General features: G+C 33.9%; 1 protein-coding gene across 1 annotated transcript in view; it reads right to left on the bottom strand.

Moving 5' to 3' along the window:
- The window catches only part of LOC142341661 (uncharacterized), a 63,334-nt gene extending 48,824 nt beyond the window's left edge, over positions 1-14,510 (bottom strand). Inside the window, exons 1-3 of the mRNA XM_075392782.1 lie at positions 14,288-14,510; positions 7,027-7,392; positions 424-656 (exon numbers count right to left, since the gene is read on the bottom strand). Coding sequence (XP_075248897.1) covers positions 424-656; positions 7,027-7,392; positions 14,288-14,465 — 777 coding nt within the window. The 5' untranslated portion in view covers positions 14,466-14,510. The remainder of the gene's footprint in view (positions 1-423; positions 657-7,026; positions 7,393-14,287) is intronic.
- Positions 14,511-14,788: the final 278 nt, after the last annotated feature.

The following is a 14,788-nucleotide window of genomic DNA, read 5'->3' as shown; positions in this document are numbered from 1 at the left end:
AAGCCAAAGGGCTCTCCAAGAACTTAATTCCCTCCGTTTACCCCGCTCTGAGGACGAAAAGTCAAAAGAGTTCAGACAAAAAATCGACCAAACAAAAAATCGATTGAAAGAAGACCACGGTACCATTATAATTGCTACAAACTTCGTTTGAGATCAATTATCAACATCAGCTAAAGAAATTGGTACTGTTGAGATCTGTTCAATTTGTGACAAATTTTTAACAGTACGCCCAATTCAAATAATAGTTTCTCAAAACTTAAGTTCGAAACACTCAAGAAGTACTGTCTGTCTATCTACTTTCAGAAGCAAAATTCTTTGCAACGCTTTTCTTTATTTCATCAAAAAAATTTCGAAAAGATATTTTTGGTCAAAAACTTGAAAAAATCAGCGCTACGAGTAAAACGATAAAAAAAATTGACTAACATCCTCGACAACGACATCTTGCTGGTAAGTGAGCTTAGTGCACAATGTGACATTGCCCGTAACTGACTCATCCTCCTGCTCAGCTGGATTTGGATCTCTCCCAACTCGCCTCTTTAGATCACTCAACATTTGTTCAATCTCAGTAGCGACCGCCGCCTCCTGTTCGGCATCCTCGGCATCTATCACCTTGTTATCTATGTTCGTACTCGACTCCTGCTCCGCTTTCTTTGCATCTAAATCGGAAATGGAAATGTGATGACAGATACTGCTGACATATAATCAGGAGGCACGACATCACTAAAGGGCTTCAAATGATGAGCCTATTGAGGTAAGATTTAAATCGCCAAAGCGTAGCCGAACAGGAGGCGGCGGTCGCTACTGAGATTTAGTCAAAGCTTTTAACTCAATATCTCACAAAATATGGATTTAGTACGGAATCAATATCAATGCTAGAATCGTTTCTGTCTAACAGAAAAGAATGCGTAAAAAACGGCATTGAAGATTCGAACTGGGTGACAATCAATCACGGAGTACCTCAAGTAACAGTTCTCGGACCCTTAATTTTTATAATGTATATCAACGATTTCTCAGAAAAAATGAAAGAAGAAAGGACGTTTTACAGTTTGCTGATGACATATGCATCATTTGTCATTCCAAATCCGATGAAAATCTCCTATGCGAAATTAACAGTGTATTTGAAAATACTGACAGTTATATAAGGCAAAATATGCTAACTTTAAAACGAGATAAAACAGAAATTTTGGTTTCTTCAAAAAATGGTGAATTAAAAATTGAACAATTGCATTATAATGGAATTTTCGTAGAGCCAAAAATAAGTTGTTATTTAGGTATAATTATTGATAACAATCTAAATTTTGACAAACAGCTAAACAAAATGTTAAAAAAAATGGCAAATGCTATTAGGTCAATTTACTTAAAGACGTCTTCTACCATTAAAAGCAAAAATCAATCTTTTTTAAATCAATTCTTTGTTCCATCTCAATTTAAGTGCATTTTTTTCCAATCGTTGTCGGTTATGTCACTTCAGAGATTTAATAGACAAATAAACTGGGGAATAAGGTCTGCCACCTGCGCAAAAAAGTTTACAGTACAAGAGATCTATTGTTGAAAGACCAAATTTTAACAGCAGAGCTTTTCATTAAAAAAGTTTGTCCAGTTGTCCAGAATTGTCCAGTTTTTTTCCAAAGAATAAGTGCCAATCCAAATGGAGTGACAGGTCACAGATCAGAAATTTTTCTAGAAAGTTGAACAATTCAGGAATTGAAATCCGAAAAGAAAAAAACTAAAAATGAATTTAAGGAAAAACAGTAGCGAAATGGTCAAACTGCATGAACGTGTTCAATGGATAGACAAGTAAGAGGCTTTAAGAATTTTTTCTGCTGAAGTACAAAGACCAAACTATTCATATTTTTGCGGGGCGATTTTGAAAATGTAAATATTTAATCAAACGTTTTTGCTGTGGTTAAAACTTTAAATTTAACGCCAGAAACTAAACTGAAACAATGATTCCAATCTCGGCAAACATTACATTTGAGTTTCAGTAGTAAACTACCCAACTGAGTTTAGCTACTTAATATTGTGAATGAGACGAAATAAGTTAGCACAAAACTTATAAAGTAAGATGCAAAATTCAATCCAAAGATCAAAACAGTCGGCTAAAAATTTTGCATAAAAAGACACACAGACACGACTACAAAAATTGCTTCAAACCTCGTTCGATAGCAGTTAAAATTTGAATTTCTAAGTTTAATCAAAACTTTACAAGTATTCCTTATTCAAATCAAAACTGCAAAAGATTGCAATTCAAAGCCGAATCTGAAATTTCGAAACATCAGATTTAAAAAAAATGCTCTCTTGATTTTCTGAAAACTATTAAAATCTGGGTATTAAAACAAGTTTTCTGTGTTCTGAGTAATCAATTATTCTAGGCTCAGGCTAAACTTCATATTAGTAGCATCTAAGATTCTAGAAAATTTTCGCATTTTGAATTTTCAAAATTAGTCACAACCTTGCATTTCATAGGATCAGTTTTAAACTTTTCAATTCATCTTCTAGCGAATTCTCAATTCCTCTTTTGGGTCCTTTTTAAAATTTCGTTTTAGAAAACGAGAACAAAGATATCATATTTAATTGACTAACAGTTAATGATGTAAAATGATGTAAAATGTTTTAGTTAATTCTTCCAACTACGTTAAAAATAAAATTGAAGTTTCAAAACTTCACAATTCATTTAGCAGTTGCTCTCTACATTTCAATGTGATGATTTGTTACCCAAAAAATTCCGATCTATCGAATCTCAAGATATTACAATTTTCCTTTCAACTTGCGGCGTTTTCTGTTTTCATTAATTCGTATGTTAGCTTTTGTTTCATAGGATTGGCATTGGTTTTGCCAAGACCCGGACCCGAGTGTCCGACATTCAGTACTGAATCAGTATATTCCAAAAGTAAGCCGACGATTCAGTACCGAATCAGAGTGACCTAAGGGTCTCTTTTAGCCAAAAAAGTGCAGTATTAATCCAGAAAGCATTTCTGAAAATAGGCTGTACATGATGTTTTGAGTTTTTCATAATGTTCATAGAAAATTCAGGAAAAAAATGAAGCTTTAAAATTTTGGTTGCGCATGACGAAGCTTTAAAATTTTGGTTGCGCATGACGATTACATTTTTACTCAGCGCAGTAGTTTCAATTAGAAAAAACTGCCGCTCGGGTATCCTTCATTGCGGTAATTAGCCTCGGATCTGAAAATATGATCTTAGCGTCTGAAAATATGATCTTTGTACTGTACGCAGTAAAGGATACCTGAGCGGTTTATGCTAATTGAAACTACTCCCAACCAAAACAATCGTTTATTGTTTTGGGTGGGAAGCAACACAACCCAGAATTAGGTCCGGGGTCCAAAACATGCATGGAACAGTCGGACTTGGGGCGCCGGGGGTCCGTCTGCCATCCGAGCTCATAGTTTGGACGAAGTTGAGGTCGTGCTATTTGGGTTCTTTCAGTAGGTAACTTTTTATCCAGCAGAATATGGCCAATATAATTGATAGCTGATGGTGTTATACTTTTCCCATTACTCCCAAACAGATTTGCTTGAGGATCTTCTTTACAATCTGGAAATTCTGATTCGATCTCCGTCAGATCTCTTGAAAATCTGTGTTGACTTCGGGACAGTGCCACATCTAAAACGGCGGCAGGTGGCGAAGTCTCGGACTCAGATGGGCGAACGGGTGAATGTTCAGTGCTGAGGACGAGGATCAGTTCAGGAGGACGAGTAACAGTTCGGTGTCAACACCCGAAGACACATCAGAGAGCATCAAATAGCATATAGCACTTCGAGGAGGTTTAAACTTCTACTGAGTAGGGGAGTAATCTAACATTGAAATACACTTCAAAAATAAAGAGAAATTGAGTACACGAAACAAATAATTTTGTCACCATGTTGCCACATTTCAGTTTTGGTGCAGTTTTTGAAATATTCACCATTTTCCCTTTCCTCGGCTTAGATTTGAACAATTTTTAATTAAATTTCCCACAATATCTCACTTTCTTCTGTGGTAATCATTTTATTTTTAAACAGCTCGTTTTCATGTACTTTAAAACCTCTTTTTTAAAACCTCTTTTAAAACCCTTTTTTCGATATTAGGGTGATATGCCGTTTCCAATAAATTTTTATCAAGAAGTGCTCACAAAGCACTAAATTTGGTGTTTAATAGTTTGATAAATTTTTGATCTACGAGATCCGTTTTCGCTCAAATGAAATAGTTTAGTGAAAAGGTCTTCATATCAGTGCATATTCAAATGTTCAAGTTATTTGGCTTTGAGAGAGTAAGCGAATTCTTCTAAGTGAAGTAAGCGAAGTCGTCATTGGCATGTTTTTCGGGACATCGTTGACATATTTAACACTTCATTTGTTCATGTTCGAGAATTGAAGTGATTAAAAAAGTGCAAGATCTAAAAAATGCACTAGGGGCAAATTTTGGAATCCCACACTTATTTAAATCGCAAACTAATTTAAATGGCGAAATTTGCAGTTATTCCAGACGATTTGCTTGCTTTTTGAAAAGAGAAGCCATCTCAACGCGCTTAAGTTTTGGTCCACGGCATATGCTGTTTTACAAAGGGTAACCCGGAGCACAATTTGGAAAACCCTCTCGATCAACTCTCTACTAAGGTCTAATCTGGAACTGAAGGCTGAAATTATTCCTAAAATCAAAGTGACAACATGAAACTTAGCTCCCTAAAATCTTATTAAATCATATTAGAACAAAATTTGCTCATCAATCGGAGAATGTATCACCAAGTATGTGCAGAAGAAATACTTAAAAGAAGAAAGACTTCAAAAAAAATTAAAACTGAAATTATCAAAGTTTAAAAAATTTACATCTCAATAACGCTAAAAAAATAAATTTCTGATAAAAACATAGCTGGCAGATTGCCAGAAAATAGCCACAATTGCTTCGTAGATCTGCAGTCCCAAAATAACAGTAGAAAAGAGAGACCAAAAAAATTCGTCTTTTCATTGAAGGCTGATATGTTATATTTTGATTAAAAATCAGTGTAAACGTTTGCTGCCTCTATTAGCTGCTCTAAAATAACCTTAATTTAGAGTGACACACACCCATTTGACCTTATCTCTTTGAATTAGAGTAAATAAAAGTCAATTTCAAAGTGAGGAAGTCATTTTTGAGAGTGAGGTAAGTCAAGTGTGACCGAAAATTTAATCACGCCAATTAACAAAAAAACTCGCTCCATTAAGAGCGAAAATGACGTCACACACGCACTTCAGTTGAAATTGCATGAACGAATGAACAAAAAGCAGATTTGAAGTGGTTGTGACGTCATATGGTCGTAACAAAAATCGCGACGACGAAATAAAAAGACATAGCAGGACAAGTCCTGACATACAATTCAAAGAATTGTCATTAACTAAACAGAAAACTAGACATAGAACGGACTATGAATGGATTGGGAAAACCATTTAGAAAAAAAAACGATCCAAAAAATCGAAAAAACAGTAAAAATCAAAGTGAAATTGCCGCATGTGAACAAAAAACTAGCGAGAAAGCGAATTTTTGTTCATACACCGTTTTCCAACTCTCCTTTAAATTTAGAGCAAAAAAATTTCACGCCGCAAAACCACTCGCTTTTTCGCTCCACTTCCTGTTTCGGCGTGACCAAAATCACTACTCCAATTTGACTTCAAAAATCATAAAAATGAGTGAACAGATCTTAAAAAACATTGCCGGAAGAATTCCGGAAACGACTGGAGAAAATTAAAAATACTTATGACTAAACAATTAGAACAACAATTGTGAACCGTGACCATCCACAAATGCCATAAAACATTTAAGGAAGAATAGAAACGGCATTCATAAACAAATTGAACAAAAAAACTAGAAAAGTTTTTTTTTAAATTGAGTTTTTTTAATAGTACAAGGAAACAATTCTTTTGCAACTAGAGCAATGAAAAGCTCGCAAAACAATGTGCAAGTCATAATAGGCTAAGAAACTTGTCTAAGATTAAAAAAAGGAAAAAATATGAAAAATGGTTTAAAATTTCTCAATTTTTCTGTCAATTTTCCTAAGAAACAAAGTGATTTATACCAAGAAAGCTTTAGTCAATCGGTATCTGAATACTCCTTAAGTATCAAGCTTCTAATCAAATCCCACTTAAAGCATTAAAACAAAAAAAACGGGCAAAAAATCATTAAATCTCGTCTAAAAATCAGCAAAAACTGATCAAAAACCTCCAAATTAGCATCAAACTCAAATTAACTGGTTGAAACCGTCAATTCCTATCAAAACAAGCCTATAACTAACACAATATCATAATCAGACCTCATAACCATCAAAAGTTACGAAAAATTGCTTTCAAAAAGCCGCACGTGAACAAAAAAATTTCGCTCGCTGAGAAAATTTTTCACACTTCAATTTTTCGCTCTCTCAAAAACAGCGGTATGAACAAAACCCACTCTCCTTTCGCTCCACTTTTCACTTTTGTTCAGCACCAAAATCACTCCAAATTTTTTCACGCGTTTCATTTTCCGCTTCAAATTTCACTCCAATAAAATTGATTTAAAAAAGGACTTCGAGTCGTAAAAAGACAGCGCCCCAATACAATTCAAATTCTTTGAATTGTAAAAAAAACCAAGAGACGGCCAATAATAGCCCCAGCTATCGCTGTGCGGCTGTTAAAAATCAATAAAGCACTCACTTAAATCATCAAAAGTATGCGCTTTGGAATCGTCATCAACTATTTGCACAAAAATTTGACGCCAGTGACCGACTAAAAAGGCACGGAGATTAATAGTTTTGCCTTCTCGCCACAATGCTACAAAAAATTCTGCCTCAAATGAGTTTCTTTCTTTGGTCAGGAGTTTTAAATAAAATAGCCGAGCCGCTCTTGTTTGTATGGGCAAATATTGCCTCTTCAAATGACTTAAATAAGAGGCAGTCCATCAAAACATTTCACACTGCAGGAAAGATGTCCGAACCGCGCAACAATCTGTGAAAATCTGTGAATTTCACAACTTTCTCTGGGGTAGGAAAAATTGCTATGTATAAAAACTTCATTTCAATTTACCTTTCCTTTTCCTGATTTTCGTCTTGACTGCTTCCCTGAAGATTGCACCTCTCGTATCCCAAAGTCCGTACAAATACAGCAGGTAGAAATAACTAGACTGTTTAAAGAAGAAGTAGTCGCGCATTGAGAACGGCTCCCCTTCCCAAGTGTGCAAATATTTTTCATACCCAGACCACATACTCCACAAGATTCGGTCAAATTTCTCTCTTTGGAGTTTAGTCAGGTCAATTAGGAAAATGTCAGCTAGTTTTTCCAGCACTGTCTTAGTGATGAGAAGAGAGCTGATAGGTGGGATGTCTTTGGCCAGCTCGCACATTCGTCTGAGTTTCGATCGCAAGCCTTTCGTTGTAAGCTTCTTCTGTCTACCTATAAAGAAAATTCATGATTCTATGATTTATTAGAAAGTTAAACAATCGTTAAGCATATTAGCCAGAACAGGCTTAATTCTTCTATTAACTAACATAAAGACGTCTGCTGAAAGCAACCTCTAATTTCGCATCACCTCTGTGACCTGCACCACAAAAATGTCATAATGACAAGGAGGCTCGGTAATGTGCGTTCGCACAAAAATTTCCGAACCCGGTTATCCAGATTTTTGGCATAAACGTCTACCAAACGAGGAAGAGATGGAAAACCCCCAAAAATTCAAGTAATTTTTTAAAAAAAATAAGTATGAACAAACAGATTGCCTCCAACTTAAACAACTCAGTGGAATATAACATGCAGCATTAACAACAATAACAAACATTAATTACATCCAAAACTTTATGTCCATTTTTTTAAAAAACTTATTAAAATAGTCAAAATAGCGTCAGATAAAACTGAAAACAAAAAATCTTATAATTCACTAGAAAAGATATGGGACCACTCCATAATAAGGCTCGGTAACAAATAGAAAAAAAAAGGAAAAAAACAGCAAAGTTAAATATTGGCTTATATTATTGAAAACAATTAACTTCGAAGAAATGAAAAGCATTAGATATAAATTGAAAACATCCAACAAGTTTATGATCACATAAGCCTCTATAGGAGGACATTAAGAGCAGTCATTATGCAACTTTTAATGCGGTTACAAAAAGAACAACAATGAGAGACAACAAAAATTCAATTAAAATTTGCGAAAACGCTGTCGAAGCAATAAAGCCATATTTTGCGCCTAAAAATATGTTCAATTGAGCTTTCCTCGAAGAGCAATAGAATTTTATGCGAACTCTCATTAATGAGAACAGGTATCAAGTAGACAAAAAAAGAAAACAAATGGAAAAATTAAGTAATACTAATATTTTTCGAAAACAATTCTTTTCAAAGTCATGAAAGCAATTAGCTACAAAATTAAAGTAATAAATAGGTTGGTATTTTCGTCCGAAGCAAACGCTTCTGACCTTAGATTAATCAGAATATTCTACAAAAGAACGTCAAATATACACAAAATCAAAAACTAGTTTACTTTTTTTGCGAAAAACCCGTGTCGAAGCCAGGAAATTCATAACGAATTCCTACAAAACAAAAAATTTTGTAACCCTGCGCCTTCCCTCAAGGAAAATATTGTTATATATGACCTCGAATTAATGAGAAGAGGTAACAAATAGACAAAAAAAAACAAAAATGCGAAAAAAAAACAGTTTCTGCGCGAAAGCCATCAGCCATCTACCGAAATCAGAATAAAAACTGATTTATTCAGCTATAAACCATAATCTATGACTTTGACGAATTTTACATTTTCAATTGTGCCTTATTTTGAACGCCAATAATGTAATATGCGAACTGTAAATGTGTGTGAGAAAAGGTGAAAAAAACGTGAACAATGGGTCAATGCCTGAAAATCAGATTTTCGTAGTATCAAATCTCGTAGTATCAGAAATCTCGTAGTATCAAAAGCAGAAAACCATAACTTAATGCGTAAAACCGCAAAGATATTAAATTTAATTTCAGTAGAAAGAAGAGGAAGAAGAAGCAATCCTTCTTTGCAGACAAAGCTACAAGTTCACCAATTTTAGAGAAAAAAAGTGGCGAAGTTCAATGAGTCATGTTTATTTAAAACCACAAATAATTTTTAAAGTCAAAAAGAGCATAATCTCTCGAGTAAAAAAAACTAGATACAATAAATTGGAACTGCTTAGGAAGCCAATTCGACTATTAACAGTGAGCTTTGATTTGAATTGTTCTGTTCTTTAATTAGCATAAAACGATCAAATATTTTTCTTAAAAAAGACCGACTAATTACAATCCCAACTATTTTTGGATTGTAACAGTCCATGATTGGACAGCACACAGCCTTGCTACTGCAGTTTGTCCACTAACACCAACCAACTGTTTCGAATGTTATAGATCTATATAATTTGTTAGTTAAAAGATCAAAAATAAATGCTGCATTTTTGAAAATCAGAGTAAAAACAGCAAAAACGACAGAATTTTATTTCCAGACTACTCTCAATGGAAGTAGAGGTAAAAAGAGCTCTCTTTGTAGTTAACACAGATTTTGTTAACTGTTTTTGGGTGTGTACTAACGGCAAATTTATTCAAGGTTGACTAAAAAGTATATTTCCAGAAGTTATTGATGAGAAAGGCTAAATTTTGAAATCCTTTGCCACAATTTAAGCCACAAAATTAAATGAAAACGGTCAACAACAATTTTTGTCTCTAAAAATAAAATCAACAGTACTATTCTTAACAATTTTAATATATCTTAGCAAAATTAACTAAAATTTAGGCAACACTTCCGGAAAATGTGATTAATAATAACTCAAGTCAGTCTCAATATTCACAAAAAAGTAAACCTCGATAACTCGCTCTAGAAAATGAAATTAAAAAACCTTTTTAATTCCATAATCTACGCTGAACACGACAAAAAAAGGAAAATTAAATATTGGCTTACATATTTAAAAACAAATAACTTCAGAGAAATAAAAAACCATTAAATAGCAATTGAAAACATCCAACAAGATATGATAACATAAGCATCTTGGAGGGCATTAAGACAGTAATTATTCAATTTTTAATGCGGTTACAAAAAAAAACCAACAAAAAGACAACAAAAATTCAGTTAAAATTTGCGAGAAAACGCTGTCAAAGCACTGAAGTCCTATTTTGCCCCTAAAAATATGTTCAACTGAACCTTCCTCGAACGCCAATGATGTGGTATGCGACCTCTCATGTAGACAGAGAAAAATGGATAAATTAAGTAATACTTATATTTTTCGAAAACAATTCTTTTCAAAGTCATGAAAGCCATTAGCTACAAAATTAAGATAGTAAATAGGTTCGTTTTTCGTCCAATGGAAACACTTCAGACCTTAAATTAATCAGAATGTCTTACTTCTGGGAAAAAAATAAAGTCAAATATAGACAAAAATCAAAAACTAGTTTACTTTTTTGCGAAAAACCTGTGTCGGAGCCACTTAATTCATAACGAATTCTTGAAAAACATTAGCTTTTGTACCCTTGCAACTTCCCCAACAATAATGCGATATGTGACCTGGAATAAATGAGAATAGGTAACAACTAGACAAAAAACAAAAATGCAAAAAATAGTTTTTTTTGTTTTTGAAAACAACCGTTTTCAAAGTCATGAAAGCCATCAGGTATCTACTCAAATCAGAACATAGGCGCTTTTATTCTTCTTTAAAAATACAAACGAGACCTATCATTATCCAGAAAATTTCATACGACTAAAAAAACAAAGTTAAAACGACAGTTGAAGACAAATGTAAAAAATTCAAATTCTTCGAAAAAGAGGTCACGAAGCAGCTAAGCCCATAACTTATGACTTTCAAGATTTTTATATGTTCAATTGTGCCTTATGTTGACGCCAATAATGTAATATGTGAAATGTCAATGTCATGTGAGAAAAGGAGAAGAAACGTGAAAAATGATTTCGGGCACTTTTTGATGAGAAAGGCTAATTTTTGAAAAACTTAGCCAACATTCTACCCAAAAATTAAATCAAAATAGTTAACAACAATTTTTTTCTTTAAAAATAAAATCAACAGTACTATTGATAACAATTTTAACATATCTTGGCAAAATTGACTAAATTTAAGGCAAAACTTCCAGAAAATGTGATTAAAAATAACGCAAATCAGTCAACATTCACGAAAATTTAAACCTCGGTAACTCGCTTTAGAAAACGAAATTCAATACAAAACCTTTGTAATTCCATATTCTACGCTGGACCTGCTTTTTAATGATACCCCTCACAACTCTCTACGATGAATATATCGATCGGTCAAAATTGTCTGAGCAAAAAAACCCATTTGAGTATATAGTTCCTCCCCCCTCAAGAGGGGTCGGAAAAATTATATGCAGACATTAAATCAAACTTTCATACAAAGAGTGTAGATGCATAAAAATGAGATTGCTTCGGTATAAATTTGATGAAAAATATATTTAAAAACTTTGAATGCAAAATTATCGAAAGCAATTAAAGTGAAATTGAAGTGACAGTCGAAAAAATAAAGGTGGATATCATTTGATTAACTAATATTTAATGTGACAATACATATCCCATTACGAGAAAATCTACCGTGAATCCATTTCAGTATCAACAAAAATAAATTCCTCGACACCAAAATTAATGTTTGGTAGATTCCGAGTACCGCAATATTAACGCCAGAACTATATTCGCAAAAGAAAGTTTCAAGACTTCAACTTCAAAAAAATAAGATTAATCAATTTAGAATTTTTGGAAAATAAGCGAACACCGGTTAAATAACTTAAGCCCGTATTTTAAAATCAACTTGACGCTATAAATAAACCAAGTATCCCTTATCCCTAATGGTCGTCTTCACGCGCAAATTTTGTTTGAAACAATAAAAATCAGTATATAACTACACAAATGTATGACAAACGCAACAAAAAAATAAGGAATATAGTAAAATATTAGTAAATGATTTCGATGTACAAGTAAAACTCGTAAAAATTGAAGGCTACATTCAATAATTTTCTAACATTTTATAAAATGCCCAAAGTAAGCGCTAGCAACAAAAGGTACATTCAGTAGCTACTCAATGAAACGCTATAATATAGTTAAATTAATATACTTAATATTAAAATGTGCCTTTCTTACACAAAAAATCTTACGATTTCAAACGCTTCAATCAACAGTTCGAGGAGTTGCTTCTGTTAGGCGGCATTCAAGGAAATGATTATTTCGAACGGACTAAATAGTTTCTTTTAAAAAAATTAGCGTTACTGTTCTTTCACTAATAAATGTTGCGTTCCCGTCAAAAAAAGAAAGGGAGCTATTCATGCATAAATTGTGGCTAATTTTTTTCAAAAAATTAATTCTTCGCAATTTCCGACGGTTTCGAAGACGTTGTTTCACTTTGTGTTGAAAACTTCCCCGAAACATGTTGGGAAGATTATTTATTTTACTTCCTGGTCCGCTAAATTTTAAAATAGATGGGAACAAATGAACAACAAAACAGCTCATTCATCTAAAAACATCAATCATTTTCAGCTCTGATATTGTTTCCCGTTTCTGTAAAAATCTCTACAAAACATTCAGATACACAATGGTAACAAAAACCTACGTACACGTGACGATTTTTTTCAAAAAGCATTAGAAACAAAAAATACATTCTGACATATAATATGGTCTTGAATAACGGGTCAAAAGACCTTTAGCTTCTTTAACGTGTCTAGCAGACCGTTTGCATAGTTTTTAATCGGGCTCTCAAGACATCTGCGTCATATTCATTCCATATTTTTGAATATTTCTTCCAAGTTTCCCCTAGAAACTGTCTGTTTTCGTCATTGCTGCTTCAAAATCGCCCATAAAGTTTGAATAGGATTCAGATTGGACTGTAAGCCGGCTTTTCCAGTTCGTTCTACTCCTTGTCTTTTGGAGAAAATTGCCGATAAACTTCGATTTATGAACAGGGGCATTATCTTGTTGAAAAATAAGGTCCTGAAAATGCAATTTTTCGTAATGATTCAAAATTTCTAATTAGCTGAGAAGTTTGGACACCCAACAAGCAAGTTCCGTCCATCTGGTTGTATTGCAACCCGATATAAAAGTGATCGCTTGTACGAACACAAATTTTTGTTAGAAATCTCGAAACATTTCAAAAAAATGAAAAAACTCCGTCACTGGCGATGCGCACTCTGGTAGAAAGACAAAGGCTTCTTGAGCATATTGATAGCCCATTCTGAACGGAAACAGAAATTTTTCCTTCAAACTGACTTTTTATAGCATAATTTCTCAACAAAGCACCATATTTTTTGAGAATTCGTCTAATTGTATTTCCGGAAACTTAATCTTAACAAGCAAAAGCGTTTTATAACCCTCTAATTCCCTCCATTGATCTTTTGAAGCATCGTTAACCAAATTTTTGGATTTCTGTGGACAATTTTTGTGGTCTTCCGCTCGATTTTTTGGTCTGGAAATTTATCTTTCAGGTAACGTTTGTATGCATACTGTGTACTTGATCTTGATTTAAAGTTGAGTTGTTTTTGTATTTTTCTCCATAAATCCGACATCTCGTAATGTATCAACTTGGCAAACCGTGAAAGAACAAAGCGGTTCAACCATCTTTTCTGTTTAGGCGGAGAAAACGAGACTGATATCTCTAAATAATTCTAAAACTTCAAAAATTCACGTCTTTTTTCACGCCTTGGCGCAAATCATGCTCAAGAAGTACGAATCATGCTTTATAAGCAGAAATCATGCTGTACGTAGCTTTTTGGTACCATAGAGTATCAAATAATCAGTCATTACATTTTGGAAACAATTCTGACAAAATGTACATAACTTTCCACCGCCTCTGACAAAAAAGTAAAAAAAGAAACCTCGGATGTTTTGTTCTCGAACGACAGGTGTGGGCAAAAACGCCCGCACAGGTTCTTGAACATCTGCCCTCAAGTTTGGCGGGCTGAAATCTTAACCACGCAGCTACAAAGGCTATCATCCCTGTTAGTTTTTTGTTTTCACCGAATTTCCAAAAAGTTGACGTTGTGTCGAGGAAAATTGTTTACTAACCATGCTTTAACGAATTATCCATACCCACCGTTGTGAACGACATACAAATTCATTCATCTTTATATCTTGCAAAAAAATCTTCAGAGATAACATCTGTTGTTAACCTCCTTCAGCGCTTGAGCTGCTTTCCAAATTTCAAATCATTAATTGAATGAGTTAGTTTTAATCTTAACGAGCACGTTCTTATTTAGGTTGTACATATCATTGTGTTGTTGTGACGAGAGCCTATTACTGAATCCCGTGTCACTCAGCTCCGCGACCGTTCACAAATTATTTGCTCACCTTTTTGCGTCAGTGTTTCATTTCCACGAGTGGTTGCGTCTTCTGCAGTAGCAGCAGCAGTTGTTGTCTCTTCTTCGAACTGGACCAGCTCCTGTGACTGAAGAGCACAATTGGTGCAGAAATAGAAGCCATCATGTAACTCAAAATTAGTCCCCTCGCACCTCTCACAAACTGCCATTTATCACTCTGAAGTTCACTCGTCTCAAGTTTCCATGTTCAACATACCGTTAAGCTCTTATGAGTTTTCATTTTTTAATTAGTTAATTCCAAGCAGCTTTTTTGCATTACTCAATTTTTGAGTTTTCAACAGCAGCGTTAAAAAACACGATCTTCCTCGCAAAAAAATTCATGTTAACTAAGATAACAAAGGCTTCGTATGAAACTTGCTGGCTCTGACTAGTACTACTAAAATGCGAAACAATCCATGTAACTCAACAGAACATTTAGAAAAATAGAAAATATAGGCTCTTTATAGATATAAAAATTATTTATTAACTGTCA

The sequence above is a fragment of the Convolutriloba macropyga genome, chromosome 6, assembly GCF_964194025.1.
Source record: "Convolutriloba macropyga chromosome 6, txConMacr16.3, whole genome shotgun sequence".
Classification (NCBI taxonomy): Eukaryota; Metazoa; Xenacoelomorpha; order Acoela; family Convolutidae; genus Convolutriloba; species Convolutriloba macropyga.
Note: the sequence above shows the minus strand (reverse complement) of the source record. Positions and strands in the feature narration are given on the sequence as shown.